We start from the raw sequence: 16,374 nt of genomic DNA on the forward strand, positions 1-16,374 counted from the left end.
ACTTGTACATATTTTATACATAAATCGGATTAATTCGCCAGCCGCCCAAACCTGCTTGATATCTACCCAAAGTGAACAGTTGGTTGGAAATGAAGGAGTCAGTTTGAAGCACGGGACTTATTTTTACCGCAATTTTTGCCCTGTTGAAGCCCCAACTAGCCGAGGGGGTCATGGCGGGGCTCAATAACGATAAATCTAAGCCGTTTCAGTTTCCCTACCTCACCACGTTAGGTTCTTCTGCCGGACGTGGCTTTGGGACGGACTTGATGGAGCTATTACGGAAGTGTTTGGAAACGAAATTGTGCACTTTCGAAGCTGCTTTCTCACGCAGGCCTCCTCTGGCGGTAGGAATTTTGCAAGAATCCGTGACTCACAAATGCTGTTGTGATACAAATAGGTCAGACAAGATGCGATGAGGTAATGCTTCTTCAGGTTAGGCTTAGTTAGATTACTTTCATGGAAATAAGGATTGGTATTTTGCAAGAGACAGTGACATAGTATTAGTGTTTCCTCACCCCATCTAAGCAGAAGCCAGAGTTATATCCGTTGTGTTTGATTTGTTGTCGTATTGATGTGCAGGAATTCAATGCTTTTTTGTCTAAATGCTTTATGCTTGTTGAATTTTGAGTTGTTGGTTTTGTTGTTGCATTCCTCTGCTTTGTTTTCTGTTAAAGAATAATGTGGAAGGGAAGTGCAAAGTGCATCATGAAAACATTGGTGTTACATAGTTTTTGCTGCTCAGAACACTATTATGAAATTGCTATTCTTGAATGCATTCTGCTTCACTATAATGAACTACAATGCTAAAAGACAGCAACACTTTTGTCATGCTTATGATATTACGTCCATCCCAACTTGAAATGTTTGTCTTTGTTTGCTGGATTATCTCTCACTGTTTCATAGGTTGTAGCTTTTGTGAGCTGAATTTTTCACTCCCGTGCGGTCTTTTTGCGATGAAATTTTTCACTCCTAACCTAGGTCAGAAGGGAATCTAGCGCACTGAAGAAAACCATGCATTGTGTATATGAATATATATGAATATATATATATATATATATATATATATATATATATATATGTATATATTATATATTTGTGTGTATGTTTGTATGTACTTAGGTACATGTATGCGCATTACATCACGTTGTTGATGTTTACGTGTGCACGGTGCATTAATGAAACATCATATTTCAACTTTTATAGCAAGAGTCTCAGTGACAAAAGAACATGGCAGATACGGCATCGCAGACATCGCACATGTGGTGAGTCCTGTATACCTCGCGTGCCGGGCTGCCGGATATGTTCAATGGGCCTGACCGAGACGGGACCGGCTTGATCCACAAGTCCGTGTTGCGCATGACCCACATGACCTAATAATCCTTCATCGGGGTTTGTTTTTTTTATTACATTTCATAGCTTGTCACTAGCTGATGCAAGTCCGAGAAGTGAATGGTGACCAGCAACGAGCCTTTTGGTGGCAGATCGCAGCGCTCTCTTGGTCGCGGTTTGCTTCAGGTCTAACGCGCCAACGTCATCCTGCCTTTTGAAGTATAGGAACGTTTCATCACCACTCGGGACCACGGACCGTCTATCCAGACAAAGCTCACGCCAATAACTGAGCCACAGCTGAGACGGTCGATGTCATTTGATGAGGGGAAGAAGACTCTTGCCGCGGCGCTATCATCTTTCAAGCAACGACTAGAGCCGTCGGAATCGTCTGTCTGGACCAGCCCGGGGGTGGGTGTGGGAAGGGGGCTGACAACTGCCGGTAGCATCAGCGTGGGCTGGGCCGGCCGGCAGGGACTGGGCAGCGCGCCACGCTGATCCGCATAACTATGATCTCTTGATGCTTTCCGATATAAACGAAGATTCCGAAAATAGATATTTCTAACGAATCGAAGCTGTCATCAACTTGGGAAGTTGAATTTTTGTTTCAGAAAAGCGTAGTTATTCAATGATGATGACAAATTGTTCACAGGTACTTTATGTTACCACTTGAACATTATATTATCTACATAATGCCGCTCAGCAATAGTTGCGATATCCTATGGCTGCTTACTTGCATTTAGTGCGTATCCGTCATTACGTCACTTTGTAACGTCATCCACGGAAAACGGCTGGGCACCGAGGTCTAGAAACTTCAGAGTGTGATTAGAGCATGAGAGAACTTTTTGTCTAGCACGGAAGAGCTGGCTAAGCGGAGACTGTAAGTGCTCGAGTTATCGTGGAGTGACCCGTCAATCAATTTGTTTGCTTTTTATTTGCACCTGTTCCTTCGCGACTGGCCTACAGCCAACGAAAAGGGGGCGTGCCTATGGTATGGTCAAAATGACATGGAGTGATTGGTTGTGTACCTACATCATACAACATGGACTCGGTCACAGCGTGATTGCACGCGGTGAAAATCCACAAAAGTGCAGAACGATGTAAAAGAAATGGCACGCGACAATAATGAGGTTGTTGCTGATGAGATGAAATGATGTGTAGCGATTAAGACGACAGCTATGCTCTACGTTTATGCTTGTATATGTATTGTGATGGCTGACCGCGCGGCCTCCGGGCTTGTGATGGCCATTTCAGGCTCACCTTCGAATGGTGGGTGTCAGACGTGGTGCGTGGACGTCACAGGGGGGAAAGGGGTGGAATCGGTGGTGCAACCTGCTCTTCTAAGTTCCAAAATGGAGTTCACTGATGCCTGCGCATGTTCAAAGAGCTTGATTGGATGCGTGGATTGTCGAGGCGACAAGTCAGTTGACCGTGCAACAAGTTGTGCGGACACGGACCGAAGGATGACGATGAATCAGGGACAGCGGACGCTGCGCGCCCTGGGAAGCACGGCTGTGGTTAGAATGGCGTTAGACCCGCAAGGAGGCGCAATGTGTTTGGAGCCGGCGTCTTCTGAAACTTCAATCATATTCCCCGTTAGTACAAAAGTGCACCCTTGTCCAACGTTTTGAGCATGTGATAAAATCCGTGTTCTGCTATTAAATTTATTTTGATTATTTCGCTTGCCAAAATTCATATCAATGACGGGATGTTTACCGCTCGTAACGTCGCGTTTCATCGGAACTTGCGGAGACGTACTTAATAGATAGGCGGATATAGTAGACAGCTGCCAGCTGCACTGCATTTCAAATGATCATGCCTGGCGTCGTCATCTGTTAGTGACTGCGACAGGCTGGAAAACACGGACAATGTCCGCCCTTCGGAGGCTCGCCACTGCTGCATCCAGTGTCAGGGGCCGGCAGTGGCGCGAGCTGTCCGAGGCTCTCCGCAAGACTAAAAGCTACCGTCACAGTTTTCGGCACACGCTCGGATTTTGTAACTGCTGCCCGAAAGGTAATCTGGATATTTCTGGAATTGAACACCAGGTTATATGATGGTAAGAAAGCTGCGTTGTACCCAAGGCGATCTTGACATGCCATGCTACTGGGATTTTTATGTGTGATTTTAAGAACAAAAACATGCGATATGCCCCATAAGCTTTCGGACCATCCTGTCGGTTCTTTTTAGGTCGTGGTTTACTATTAGGCGATTCAAAAGTTTCCAAGATTCAATCTAAACAGTAGGAAAGTGTTGATATGGTTGCCGAATAGAACTCTTACCAAACAAAAACACAAATATTTGGATCACATGATTGGATGGTTACATGGTCATCTATCACATGGTCACACATCAGCTTGGATGATGATAAAAATGACGTGTTGCACCCAAGGCAATCTCGACATACTATGCTATTGGGATTTTCATCCGTGATTTTAAGAATATAAACATGCAATATGCCCAAGCTTTCGAACCATCCTATGGGCTTTTTAGACATCGGTTTATTATTGGGCGATTCAGAAGTTTTCAAGATGAAGTCTAAACAGCAGAACAAGTGTGGATATGGTTTCTCTATACCAAACATGATTCTTACCAGATATAAACACTCCCAAAACCTGATCACTTACAAATTGCACACATTTTCAACTTCCAAACGACTTATTTACTTAGCATTGCAGGCGTACATCCACTACTTGTAGGGAAACCCACGTTACTTAAAGACCAACTTTTAAAACGACCGTCATCGCAGAGCACGGTTGGACTTGCCTTAAGGACCTGACTCCCACTCAGGCTCGCGTCAACGGTAACAGCAAGAACTGAAGGAAGCGGAGGTAATTGGATCAGGAGGCGTTAAGCAAGCAACATAAACCTTCTCTGAACGGAGATAAACGTCTTGAGTGGAGCCTGGTCAGGGAGAGCAGCTTACGATTTAACATCCCTACGTCTGCTGCGATCACTTAAAATGCAGTGCATGAGCGTGGCTGCTCGCTGTTTACAAAAGTTGAGTTTGCAGTTTTTCTATGGTTTCTGAGAGTTGTGTGCGTCTTTGCCGTGGTAACAGCGTCAACCGCCGGTTAAGAGCATTGTTCACGAGAAGTGAATCTGCGCTGTAAAGCTTATCAGCAGTGTAAAAGCTGAAGTGTGCATAATTTGCATGCAAGCGGTTTCTTAAGAATGTTTCTGTCGTTGGTGCCATGATGCCCATAGCGAAGTGCTTTTTTAGCATTTGAATTTCATCTTGAGAACTTGTGAATCACGAAATAGACCACCACCTGAAGAAAAAGCACAACGTGGTTCCGAGACCTTGTTGAGGAAGGCTGTATGGTTATCTTCCTCTTTGCATCACACAGAAAAATTACCAAACGCTCGCGTCTTGACGTACTAACTCCTAATGACTTTAGAATCCCCCAAGGTAGAGTTGTTCATCAGCCAGTACTCTGGAAACGGAAAATATTGGTGAATCGGGTGGATAACTGCCTGCGACATTCCTTCGGACGTGGCCATCTCCGGCGGTGGAAGTTTTTAAGGGTAAAAAAGATAGCAAAAAACGGTTATTTTCGACCCTCGGAACGTTGCGGACGTTGCAGCTGGTGTTAGAGACCAGCAGTGGTGCGCGGCAGCTGGTGTTAGAGACCAGCAGTGGTGCGCGGCAGCTGGTGTTAGAGACCAGCAGTGGTGCGCGTCAGCTGGTGTTAGAGACCAGCAGTGGTGCGCGTCAGCTGGTGTTAGAGACCAGCAGTGGTGCGCGGCAGCTGGTGTTAGAGACCAGCAGTGGTGCGCGGCAGCTGGTGTTAGAGACCAGCAGTGGTGCGCGGCAGCTGGTGTTAGAGACCAGCAGTGGTGCGCGTCAGCTGGTGTTAGAGACCAGCAGTGGTGTGCGGCAGCTCCGTAAACTGCAACACCGGGACTACTCGCAGGGCTTGCGTCTATCTCAGAACGATCATAGCCGGACGCACCCTTAGCCAGCGGTTTTCAAAGCGCGTTGAATTACACGTACTTATTTGTTCTGTATTTTGGATGTCTGTAGATGTTAACATCATCGGTGGGAGGAGAGGGCATCTTTTGCGGTTTACTCCGGCTTTTACCGGAGCTCCTAGAGGCTGAATGACAGAGTGAACATAGCATCAAGATGTAAGGGAAACAATGGGTACTTTTAACATTTTCCGGAGCGTTCTTCGGGACACACTGGAAGCCTGCTGGCAAGGCAGGCTTTCTAGCATGACAAGTGCTATTGATTGCACGCCAAACACTCACACGGATACCCCGTTCGACGCCATCGGTGTTTATCTTAACGATTTATTCCTGGAGTAGATGTCCGGTTGCCTCCTACGGCATGCAATCAGTATTTCACGTTGCCCCTAAAAATGTCACTGCCGGCAATTGCAACATAGAATAGCTATCACAATCATAATTTTAATTACGATAAAATTCTAACGAGTGGGTAGCGGATGGGAGCTGCTCGGTGACCATTGATGACACGACGCCCATTTTGCCCATCCCCGAGCCTCCAAATTCTGCCGACGTCACGGGTGCGACGGCCAAGTTCAGGCCTGTTCATGCATTGTAACGCTCCGTGCGCGGGGCTGGCGTGGATGGTGCATGGCGCGGGCCCGAGCCGGACGGCCGCGTGCCGTGCCGGGCGTGCCGCCGGCAGAGCCGCCGTCGCATCATTGATCACGGCCGCCAGACCGCGGCCGCCTATTAATCATAGTGCTGTGATTGCGCAGAGCCAGACGCCGCGCGCGCTGGTCCTCACCGGCCCGGCGCCGAGCAGGCTGTAAGCCTGTCTCTGGCGGTGAGGGTACGACCGCCGCGCGCTGCCGCAACATGGCAACGGCCGGCCTCGGAGGCAGGCGACCAGCTGTCAGTAGTGTGGTCCACTGACAGCTGCTGGGTCATGCGTGGCTCTGCTCGAGAAGTGGTGATCGTGTGTATGGCTGACGGCTTGTTGTCACGTACGGCTGGTCTCCTACTGTCATACGCCGTCAGCGGTGGGTAGCGGCCGCCTCCGACAGACCGGTGGAGACGGGTCTTGACCCACTCAAATGCCTTTCACTGCCGAACATAATGCAAGCTTGCGATCAGCGGCATGGGCCTTATATGGCCGTCTGCCATGGCCGACGCCATCAGATAGGACCTTATTTATCGTGCTCTGTGACATTGGCATGCATGGATTGACTTGTTCGTCTGTTTTCAAGATTTATTGTCCTGGCTCCAAGGTGTGGCTTCTAGTAGTCTCAGTCGTGGACTGTGCCAATACCCCCAATCGGGTTTGCTCATCGGTGATACTAGTCAGCGTGGAATCATATTAAATCATCTGCGTACCCTTTCAACCTCAAATTTTGACCGACTTGACAGAAATGGGTATATTGGTATTATTGATTTATTGGTATATATATATATATATATATATATATATATATATATAGATAGAATACTTGTTATATTGGTATTTATTGGTACATTGCTAATTTTTCTGCATTGACACCTATTGCAGTTGAGCATAATTGCAGCAACATGCTCTGTTCCCAATGTACCTAGTTGCAGTAACCTGCTACATTTGTAATGGTACCAATGTGCGGTAACGTGCTGAATTTGTGCTGACACCTATTTGCTGAAGCGAGCCCTGCTATCATATTCTTCACGAGCGTGCACTCGTTGAGTTGTGATGAAGCGGTGTCCACAATTTTTGCTTATAAAGGCAGTTCAGACACGTCGTCGCGCAACCCTTTATAGGCGCTAGCGACTACAGAAGTCATGTCAACACGCAGAGGCTGGTGATCACAACTTGCTATGGCTCTGCATAGTCAGAGGCAAACTGAGTTATAAGATACACCGTAATTGATTTAAAAAGGAATCTGTGTTTCCCCACCGGCACGTGACTATTTTATTGACTTTTGCGGGTGTCTTGTTTTTGATTAGATCGAAATGGAAAACAAACTCCAGTGGTTGAAGCTTCACCGGATCATTTGATGGGCAAAGTGTTCTGTCGTCGGACTTTCCAACGAAGCAGGATCATCAGCGGGAAGCTTACACCTGTAGCTGCGCATTCAACCCGCTTCGTGTTGAAGCGGACACAGCCGGTCGGGAAGTTTGGGAAGAGGAAGAGGCCTGTAAGAGCAAACATTCCAGCTTGCACCCCCCCCCCCCCCCCCCTGTGTGTGAGAAACTACGGACGTGCCAACAGATGTGGCTCATACTAAGTTTTATAGTTTTGGTAATGAGCGTTTCAGCTCCCACTGCAGCGTTTGTCTTTGTGTCCGATTATCGGCTGGCACATATCCGTATCCGACGCTCGACAGCTGCGGCTCCCGTGACGGGCGCACACGCCTCATGACAGGACAGTGAGTTTGGTACGCTGGCGTGACCGGCGCCTGACGGCAGTCCTTCTCCGGCAGGCTCGGGCGCGCCCTCCTCCTGGATCCCGGTCCTGGTGGCGGTGGCGCTGCTGTCGGCCGCGCTCGGCGCCGTCGTCATGGTGATCGTCATCAGGTGCCGCAGGTAACAACTGGCGCAGCCTGCCAGCCCCCTTTGACGTCACGCTGCTGTTCCGACCTCCTCAACACCACGGCTGACTGTGACCCGGCTCTCTCGTGCGCTCTCGAGATGTGTCTGCTGGCGAGTACCGCGGGCTAGACGCCTGGCACGCCCGCAGGCAGGGGCACGGCTTCATAGCCATAACAAGCTGCCATAACAAGCAAGTGGCGGGGTGGAGTGAAACATCCGGGCGCTTCACGTGGGCTTGTGGCGGTCGGCACCAGGCGACGCCGGATCTGTCGCGCAGCGGAGAGGGTGTTCGGTGGCGGGGTGGAGTGAAACACCCGAGCGCTTCACGTGGGCTTGTGGCGGTCGGCACCCGGCGACGCCGGATCTGTCGCGCAGCGGAGAGGGTGTTCGGTGGCGGGGCACTGTTCCCCACCCGTGGGAAGGCGCCCGTTCATGCTGATTGTCCAGCGACGTTAGTCGGACCGGCATTGAGACTTTCACTGAGCGCGGCGCGTAAATTGAGGCGAATTTGGTTTCGAAACGTGCTGTGTTCGCGGGACGTTTGCCTGAGAGATTTACTCTGCAGCGGTCGCAAGCATTTGCCCGTTTTTGTTGTATCTGCAGCTGTAAGCGTGACTGAAAATGCTGTCATCTGGCTCTTACTGTCTCATTCCTAAACGGTTGGTCAATTTTTGTAGTCTTGCCGTGACAGCTGGGATGGACCGCGTGGACCCGTGCCTTTACAGCGGCCGAGTTTCAAGGGAATGCTGCATTTTATGTTTATTTTGCAGCCAGGTGAAGTGGTGCATTCAGTATGCGTTGAAAAGTTTAATCCCACACTAGAATCGAACCATCTCCTTCGACCTTGGCCATTCACCGTTTGAACCTGACTTTTCCTCGCTCATCAGATGAGCGATGTTATCCAGGTGCCATCGTGACAGCCGGACACAGATAGATCCTCGGCGAGTTGTGTTTATTTTTCAGAACGAACTTAAAACGGACAGAGGGCTTTGTTAAATGCTTCCAAGATTTAAGATCTGGCTACAAATTGCGTTAAAATGCTGTGGATTTGGAAACCAGAAGCAAATTTGTCAAAAGATTATTTTAAGCAGAACATGACATCAGCTGCCACGGCAGTCTTGCATGGTCCAAGGTTTGATCAGAGATATAGGACGGTCCTGCAGAGTCTGGATTCCCGCTGCACGCGACTCAAAGGACATTCTGAGATGTGGAGCCCAGACTCGGTCACGGGAGGCAGCCATGTCTCGTCATATGTACTGTAGGGTTTGCAGTGCTTGTGTTTTAATGCGTAATATTGTGTTGCTTCCTGACTCCACGTGATTTGTCTGGAAAATGTCCCGTATAATGACTGTACGGTTTATAGTTTTGATCGGGTTTTCTTTTTCAGGTGGCGCATCCTTCCGTCGAAAAGTAAGATATCTCCAAGTGTTCAGAATTGCGGAATTCCTTAGCTTTGTGTGTTCAGGTGGTACCACTGACCACAGCAGACTGAAACCGAGTATCACTTGTCGTCTCGCTTTGCCATCTTCTGTTGTGCTGTTTTCTGGTTCGCTCTGGTCCGGTCTGATGTGCGTTCATGGTCAACCGGCGTCGGCAGAAAGCTTCCAGCCCTGGCCACTCGCCACGCTGTCCGAGCATCATGGCTGGGGTCTCCACTTGACGCAGCCCATACCCGCATATATCAAGAGCCGACTACCAGACTGCTAAATTGGGCGCCACTTCGACCTGGCTTATCCCGTCCGCGCAGGTTAATCGACTGATTTAACGTCCATTCTGCCATTTTGATGTTAATTCGCGTGCAGCGCGCGGTTTAATTGGAGACACCCTGTCGGGCCAAGCTCTTTGGACCACATGACGCTCATTCACTCGAATGCAGCCAGTAATACAGACGACCCGGACTTGAAGGCGTCCTCAGTTCTCGTTACGAATCTACAAAAGGACCGTATTCGGGGAGGGCTGGCATGGCTGCAGTACAGATATGAGATTGATTCGTCTTACACTTATGACTCGCGCAGCGGATCACGCCGGGTACGCAAGCCGGAGAGCGGGAGAGCCGGGTCCTCCAGTCGCAGTGCGAGTCAACGTGGACTTAGAATGTTCCCAATACAGGCAGAGTGTGGGCCCACAACGGCTTAGCACGCTGTCCTCTATACACACAGAATAAGGCCGTGACGGCTTCCGCAGGCTGTTCCGTGTGCAGACAGAGTAAGGGTCCACTGGGGCCCCCCTCACTGTCGCAGTAAACAGGCGGTGTGAACCCACACCATTCCAGCACCCTGTTCTCTGTACAGGCGGTATGCGGGCCCACACGATTCCAACACCCTATTCTCTGTACAGGCGGTGTGTGGGCCCACATTGGATCAGCACGCTGTCCCCTATGCAACCAGATCAAGAATCCGCAGGGGCGCAGCTCGCTGTCTGCTGTGCAGACAGCATGGGCTCACGCGGGTCCAGCGTGCTACCCTCCAAGCAGACGGGCGACTGGGTGCTCACGGGCGGCCGAACCGCTGCGCTGCACGCGCCGCCGCCTGACGGCTCCGCGCCCGCCTAATCCCGCGTGGCGAATCGATGCGGCGGTTGGACGGCGCGCTGACGACTTCATCGCGATGCGGCCTGAAGCCGAGGCGCCGCCCCCGGCTGCGGCAGCGGCGGCCGTCGCCCGAGTGCTGCGGGTCTGCGGACGGTGCCGCCGCGACTCCCGGTGTTTGGGCCGGCAGGCTCCTGGATCAAGGCCAGATAACCGAGCAGGCGTAGCGTGAAGGCCCCGGGCGCGAACCAGTCACGAATACAAGCACCTTATTAAAAGACGATAAGCTTCGGACCACAAAATGGCGGGGTGATTAGGGACTGGTTTTGTGGTGCTAGAGAATCACACCCACCCCTTCTGCTGCCCGTCTTCTGGCAGGCTTCTACTGACCGTGTCACCGTTCGCCAGCGTCGCCTCGCTCACACTGTCGCATCACCTCCACAGGTCTCTGTCCCTTGGCGACAACACACCAACCGAAAGAGTCGCCACCGCCGCCGCCGCCGCCACCGCCGCCGCTGCCGCCGCCCACCCCGGAATCGGCCGGGGCCGGACGGCCGGCCGGCTGGAGGCAGCGGCTGTGGGGGCGGGCGACGCGCCGGCCGCCAGCCGCCGCCGCCGGTCCGGAGCGCGGCCGCCCGGCCGAGCCGTACGCGACGTCTGACCAAGAGAGCGCGGTCTACGCCGAGCTGAACAGCGACTCGGCTAGTCGGCCGGCCGGCCAGCCCTACCTGCTCAACACGTACAGCGAGATCGGCGAGCCGCGCCGCCTGCTGCCCGACGGCACGTACGAGAACGCCGGCTACCTGGCGGACGGCCCGGCCGGCGGTGAGTCGGCCGGTTCGGACCCGAGCAGCGCCTACTACTCGGACGCGTCTGCCGGCGAGCGAAGTCGACCCCGGCCGCCGGCCGAGCCGCTGCCGGCCGAGCAGCCGGCCGCCGCTGTGCGCCGTCGCCTGCCGCTGGCCGGCCGACAGCCGCCGCCGTCCGGCGCCGACGGCGACGACCCGCGCCGCCGCGCCGCCGCCGACGTCCGGGCGCCGATCACCGGCCTCGATGCGCCGGTCGAGCCAGGCGGGGCCACGGAGGCGGCGGCGGCGGCAGCGGCCCGCGGGCCGCACGGTGCCCGCACTCGAACCGAGCCCGACAGCGCGCCACTCTCGGCCGACTCCGGCAACCGGTCCGGCTCGGAGGCGGGCAGCCTGGAGCGGCGGCCGCTGCCGCGCCTGCCGGGCCGCCGGCCTCGGCTGCCGCCGCCGCCGCCGCAGCCGCTCTGCTCCGAGTACGTGTGACGCCGGCCGGCGCCGGCCGGGCCGTGCAGCGGCGGCGCCGGTCGGCCAGGACGCCGCCTCCTCCGCACGGAGGGCTGTGGGCAAGGTGAAACGAAAGGCCGTCGCGACGGTGGTGGCGGCCCCTCGCGAGCTTATCGGCAAGTGCTGTGCTTTTGTTTGCTGGCGAGTGCTGTGATGGCATCATCTAGTCACGTTGTCTTCATCTGTGAAAAGGCGGCATGTTGTAATTGCACGTGATGCATCGTGCCAAGGACCATTCAAACGGATGGTGCCCGTTGTGCTGCGTCGCTGGGAGATTCTTTATCGGAGTTGGTTGCAAGCCGAAGCGATCTCGCTGTGCAGAAGACTGGTGTGTCCGATCCTGTCAGAGGTCACGGATGCCAACGGCAGGTGAGCAGACATCGGCCGCGGGACGCCCTGCCCCCCCCCCCCCCCCCCCCCCAGGAAGCCAATCCCGGCGCGGCAAAGCTCATGCGCTACACGTCTTGACACATGCCTGCGTCACTCCTCGTCCCGCTCCGCTGCTCGAGACGCTGGCCCTGCGCTGGCTCGCGGCCGCTCCTGCCTCGGCCTCCTCCCCTCCCCCCCCCCGCCGGCCGGACCGGCGCGGCGCGGTGCGGCGCGCATTGGACGCCGCTTGACCCTGGCTGCACGCCGACACTATTTGTCTCTGCCGCCCGGCCGGACGCCACGCTCGGTTGGCTCTATGATTTATGTCGTCATCCCCGTCGATCTTAACTACCATCTCGGCCGAGGCCCATGTGCATACCGAGTCGCCAGATGTATAAAGCAAAAACGCCCGCTAAAAATGCCCGCTTATCCACCCATCCTGGAAAAAACTATCGGTTGTTTAAATATTTGCGAGTGTGGCTTTCAGATTGGGGTCCACGCTATACAGTATCCGTTTATCACGTATTGCATGGATTCTGATCCCGCTTGTTATGCAGTCACCCCACTGCAGTCAACCATTTTGATTATGGCCTGCAAGCCCAGACATGTCCAGGGATCAGCATGTATGTACAGTGCGACTCGACCGCACATCTGTCTGCTGTCGGTGGTGCCAGCCGAGAAACGTGTCTGGTGGCGACCAGTCCAGTGTGGAGCGTGGTGACCACCGATGGAAAGGAATATGCCTAGCAGAATATTTGTCGTAGCAGGAAACCTGTGTCACAGAAAAAAATCGTCCCGGCTCTGTGTGGAAACAGGCCGCATTTAACGTTACACGTTGAACCCTGCTATACCACATTGGTGGCCTATGATTTTGGAAACCTTGATTGTCTAACTTCGAAATGTAGCCAGCTTTTATTGAGGGCTGGGATGCTCGTGTACACTCGTTCGTCATAGTTCACCTCGTCGATATTTGCTTCAGCCTATTATACGTGTGACATATTTTGAGAAGCACGGTAACCCTCGACATATTTAATGCCTGCGCACCATGTCAATGAGAAGCATGATGTGCGACGCCCTCATAGCGTGCACGAGCCTGCTCTGTTCCGGAGAGTTTTGCTGACGCCCTGTCGTTGGTTTGTTTCAGAGAGGCGCTGACGGAGCTTCCCATCCCCACCAACTGGTGGACCCCGTCGAGAGTGGCGCCAGTTGTCAGCGGCGCGGCGTCCGCGCGCCAGGGCTGCCGCGGGTGCGGTCGACGGGAGCGAGAAACACGCTCGTGTCTGAGCGTTCTCCCCTGTTCTCCCCTGAGAAACACGCTCGTGGCTGAGCGTTCTCCCCGTGCTCAACGCGTTCACGTGATACATTGTATTCATTCACGCATTGTTTATGACACCATATCAAAACGTTATGCTGGCAAGCAGCTTTGTCAGGTCATTGTAATGTGATAATATTTGAGTGTTCTAACAAACGTGTACATATACGTGCGGATTGGTTTTGTTTCTTTTCATCAGCATATCGCCCAAAGGGTGTTCTGTTCTGTTGCTCCACCCTTACACTCCACCAGTTACACTCCGCCGTTACACTCCACCGCTACACTTAATCGTTGCAGTTCATAGGTGTGCAACACCGCACTTGTCGTCGCGCAGTCTTGGCGTCCATTAACACGTGCCCGGGTGGCCGGCTGGATACCTTTCTCTGGGGAAGCCGGCTGGATACCCTTCGCTCGGGTAGGGGTCCAATTGAGCCAGCTGAGATCTCAGAAACTAGGAGAGCCAGAGCCACAAAATTCTCAGGGTGTATTGACCTTTACGTGAACTCGATTTAGTCTGAATTTGACGTTCCTGTGTTATGGCCTTTGGGTCAGGTCAAGCAAGGTCAAACTCCCAAGTTGGTGTTTTAAGTGCCTCCAGAAACTAACTACCTGTTTAAGCAAAATGGTACGTGGTCATTGACCTTGTTTGACCCTTCGGAGGTCTTGGTGACCAAAATCATTACAAGACTACTTTGAGGTTTGCAGTTGAATAAACGACAAAGATTACGCTAAGCAGTAATCTTTGTCGCTTATTGCATAAGCGAAAAGGAGTATATATGCATTCCTTTACGTAAGTGGCAATGTGCTGTCGAACCCAGTGCATCAGTTTTCCAATTGCCTCCCCACTTGTGTGATATGTCAATAACAGTTTAAACTCGGGACTGCTAAAGTTGGACCTTCCGAGGGCCATGGTGACCAGAATTATATAAGAGTGTTTTGAGTTTTGCGTCGGAATAAGCGGCAAATATTACGCTTAGAAGTGTGTCTTAAAACAAAAATGTTGGCTGGGTCATTTTAGGTCAGTGGTCTATGATGGCCTTTTAAAAGTTCATGGGAGATGTATACTGGGGCTCCTATTATCAATAAATTTGAAATGATCACCAGAAAAGTGACCTTGTTTTACCTTTCGGAGGTCATGGGGACCAAAATCATGCGAAACTTTTTTTTAGTTTTACATTTGAATAGGTGACAACGATTACGTCAGGCAGTATGTTCCTAAAACAAAATGTTGACTGGGCCATTTTAGGTCATTGACTTATTATGGCCTTTAGGAAGTCCATGGAAAATGCATAATGCGTTTCTTTTAGCAATGAATTCGAAATGAGCACCAGAAAAGTGACCTTGTTGGACCTTTTGAAGGCATGGTTACCAAAATAATGCAAGACTGTTTTGAGTTTTGCATTAGAAAATGCGACAAAGACTACGCTAGGCGGTATGGTCCTAGTTCAAAATGTTGACCCCGGTCATTCTAGGTCAGTGACCTATTATGACATCTGAAAAGTCAATGGAAAATGCATAATGGGGTGCCAGTTATCAATAAATTCGACATGAGCACCAGGAAGCACCCCATACAGCTCTAGAGTAGTAAAACAGGTTGATTTTGACCTTGGTCTGACCTTCATACCTGACCCTCGGTCAATGGAATTTGCTCACTTAATTACATTGTTGCCTAATATAATATCTCAGAGATGTATGGCTTCGTCTCACATTCCGTTGTTGCATCAGATTGAGAGATTTCTAGAAAATGACTTCCCTGAATCCATGGGCTGACTTCGACGCCAAAGGTTGGCGACTAGGTGCATCGAAATTTCTTATTCAAAACTATTTGCTTCTCAGCTGTCTACAGGTATGCAAAATTTGGCACGGCTACGCTGCACCGTTCGGAAACCATTCCGGAGAAACCTTTGGGCGATCAAGTTGACCCCATCCGAGTGCGTGTTAAAGTCCTTCACTCAATCCGCGCGTAAAATGCATTATGCTGCCCACTTGCACGTACATCTTTCATAATCTGCAATTATCGCGACATTGGTGCACGCATCGTTAACCCAAGGCTAAGTGTTATCAAAGAAACGACCCAACTGGACCGGTTCTGGACAACGCACTGAATTGGTTTCTCGGATCCTTGGACATGCAAAGTCCAATTAAAGAATTATGTGTGTGACAGAAAATGTATCTACCCGTATGCCATACATAATGGTCCAATGGGCTGTGTAGTTGAGCAACTGGCAGAAACTAAATAACTAGGACTGAGGGGCTAGGAGCCCATTGATGCACTCCCGATGGCATGTGGACGTTGCTTGTCGGTAGGTTAACAGTGTTCTCCTGCTGCGCCAGCAACTGCAGTTGCCGGGGGACGTTTATGTCGACTCCATCAGTCGAGCTCCTTCCATGCCCACTGTCATTGTCGAGGAACGCGCTGCCTGGCCTCATGTGTCCGGAGTCGTTCATGTCAACTTCAGTTGACGGGCAAGTTCAGACTGGCTCCAGCCGTCGGAGTTCAGACTGGCTCCAGCCGTCGGAGTTCAGACTGGCTCCAGCCGTCGGATTTCAGACTGGCTCCAGCCGTCGGAGCTCAGACTGACTCCAGCCGTCGGAGCTCAGACTGACTCCAGCCGTCGGAGCTCAGACTGACTCCAGCCGTCGGAAGCCATGCATACGATGACCCTCCAGCTGCTCAGTAGTTCCAGTCAGCCGCCAGGCAGGGACACACGAAGTGCGGGAGGCTGAGAGAGTCTTTGCCCTCGCTTAGCCCGGGAAGAGTGCTCTTGCGGCCCGTGCCTGGACTAGCAAACGTGAAGACGAGACGAGACAAGGCCAGAGCAAACTATGTTTTATATACTTTTGCACACTTTTTACACACCTTGCCGACTACTCGTACGCATTGTTACTTTGCGTACTATACGCCCCCACCACAGGTCACTTCCGAGTACTTTCCTTAACGGTTCGTTCTTTGTCGGCTTTAATGGTTCGTTCTTTAACGGTTATACCAATTCGTGACTTTCAAGCCTCTTCGAGCTGTCATGAAC

General features: G+C 52.0%; 1 protein-coding gene and 1 long non-coding RNA gene across 2 annotated transcripts in view; both read left to right on the forward strand.

Annotated features, from left to right (window-relative positions):
* Positions 1–11,646, forward strand: part of LOC119108850 (uncharacterized) — a 41,553-nt gene extending 29,907 nt beyond the window's left edge. The window contains exons 2-6 of the mRNA XM_037232397.1: positions 7,722–7,824; positions 9,218–9,240; positions 10,802–10,865; positions 11,064–11,262; positions 11,623–11,646. Coding sequence (XP_037088292.1) covers positions 7,722–7,824; positions 9,218–9,240; positions 10,802–10,865; positions 11,064–11,262; positions 11,623–11,646 — 413 coding nt within the window. The remainder of the gene's footprint in view (positions 1–7,721; positions 7,825–9,217; positions 9,241–10,801; positions 10,866–11,063; positions 11,263–11,622) is intronic.
* Positions 11,647–11,719: 73 nt separating this feature from the next.
* LOC119113067 (uncharacterized) lies at positions 11,720–13,529 on the forward strand. Its single transcript, XR_005095821.1, has 2 exons — positions 11,720–12,036; positions 13,181–13,529. It is a non-coding gene; the product is annotated as an uncharacterized LOC119113067 (long non-coding RNA).
* Positions 13,530–16,374: the final 2,845 nt, after the last annotated feature.

The sequence above is a fragment of the Pollicipes pollicipes genome, unplaced genomic scaffold, assembly GCF_011947565.3.
Source record: "Pollicipes pollicipes isolate AB1234 unplaced genomic scaffold, Ppol_2.1 Scaffold_2555;HRSCAF=2994_pilon_pilon_pilon, whole genome shotgun sequence".
NCBI classification, from domain to species: domain Eukaryota; kingdom Metazoa; phylum Arthropoda; class Thecostraca; order Pollicipedomorpha; family Pollicipedidae; genus Pollicipes; species Pollicipes pollicipes.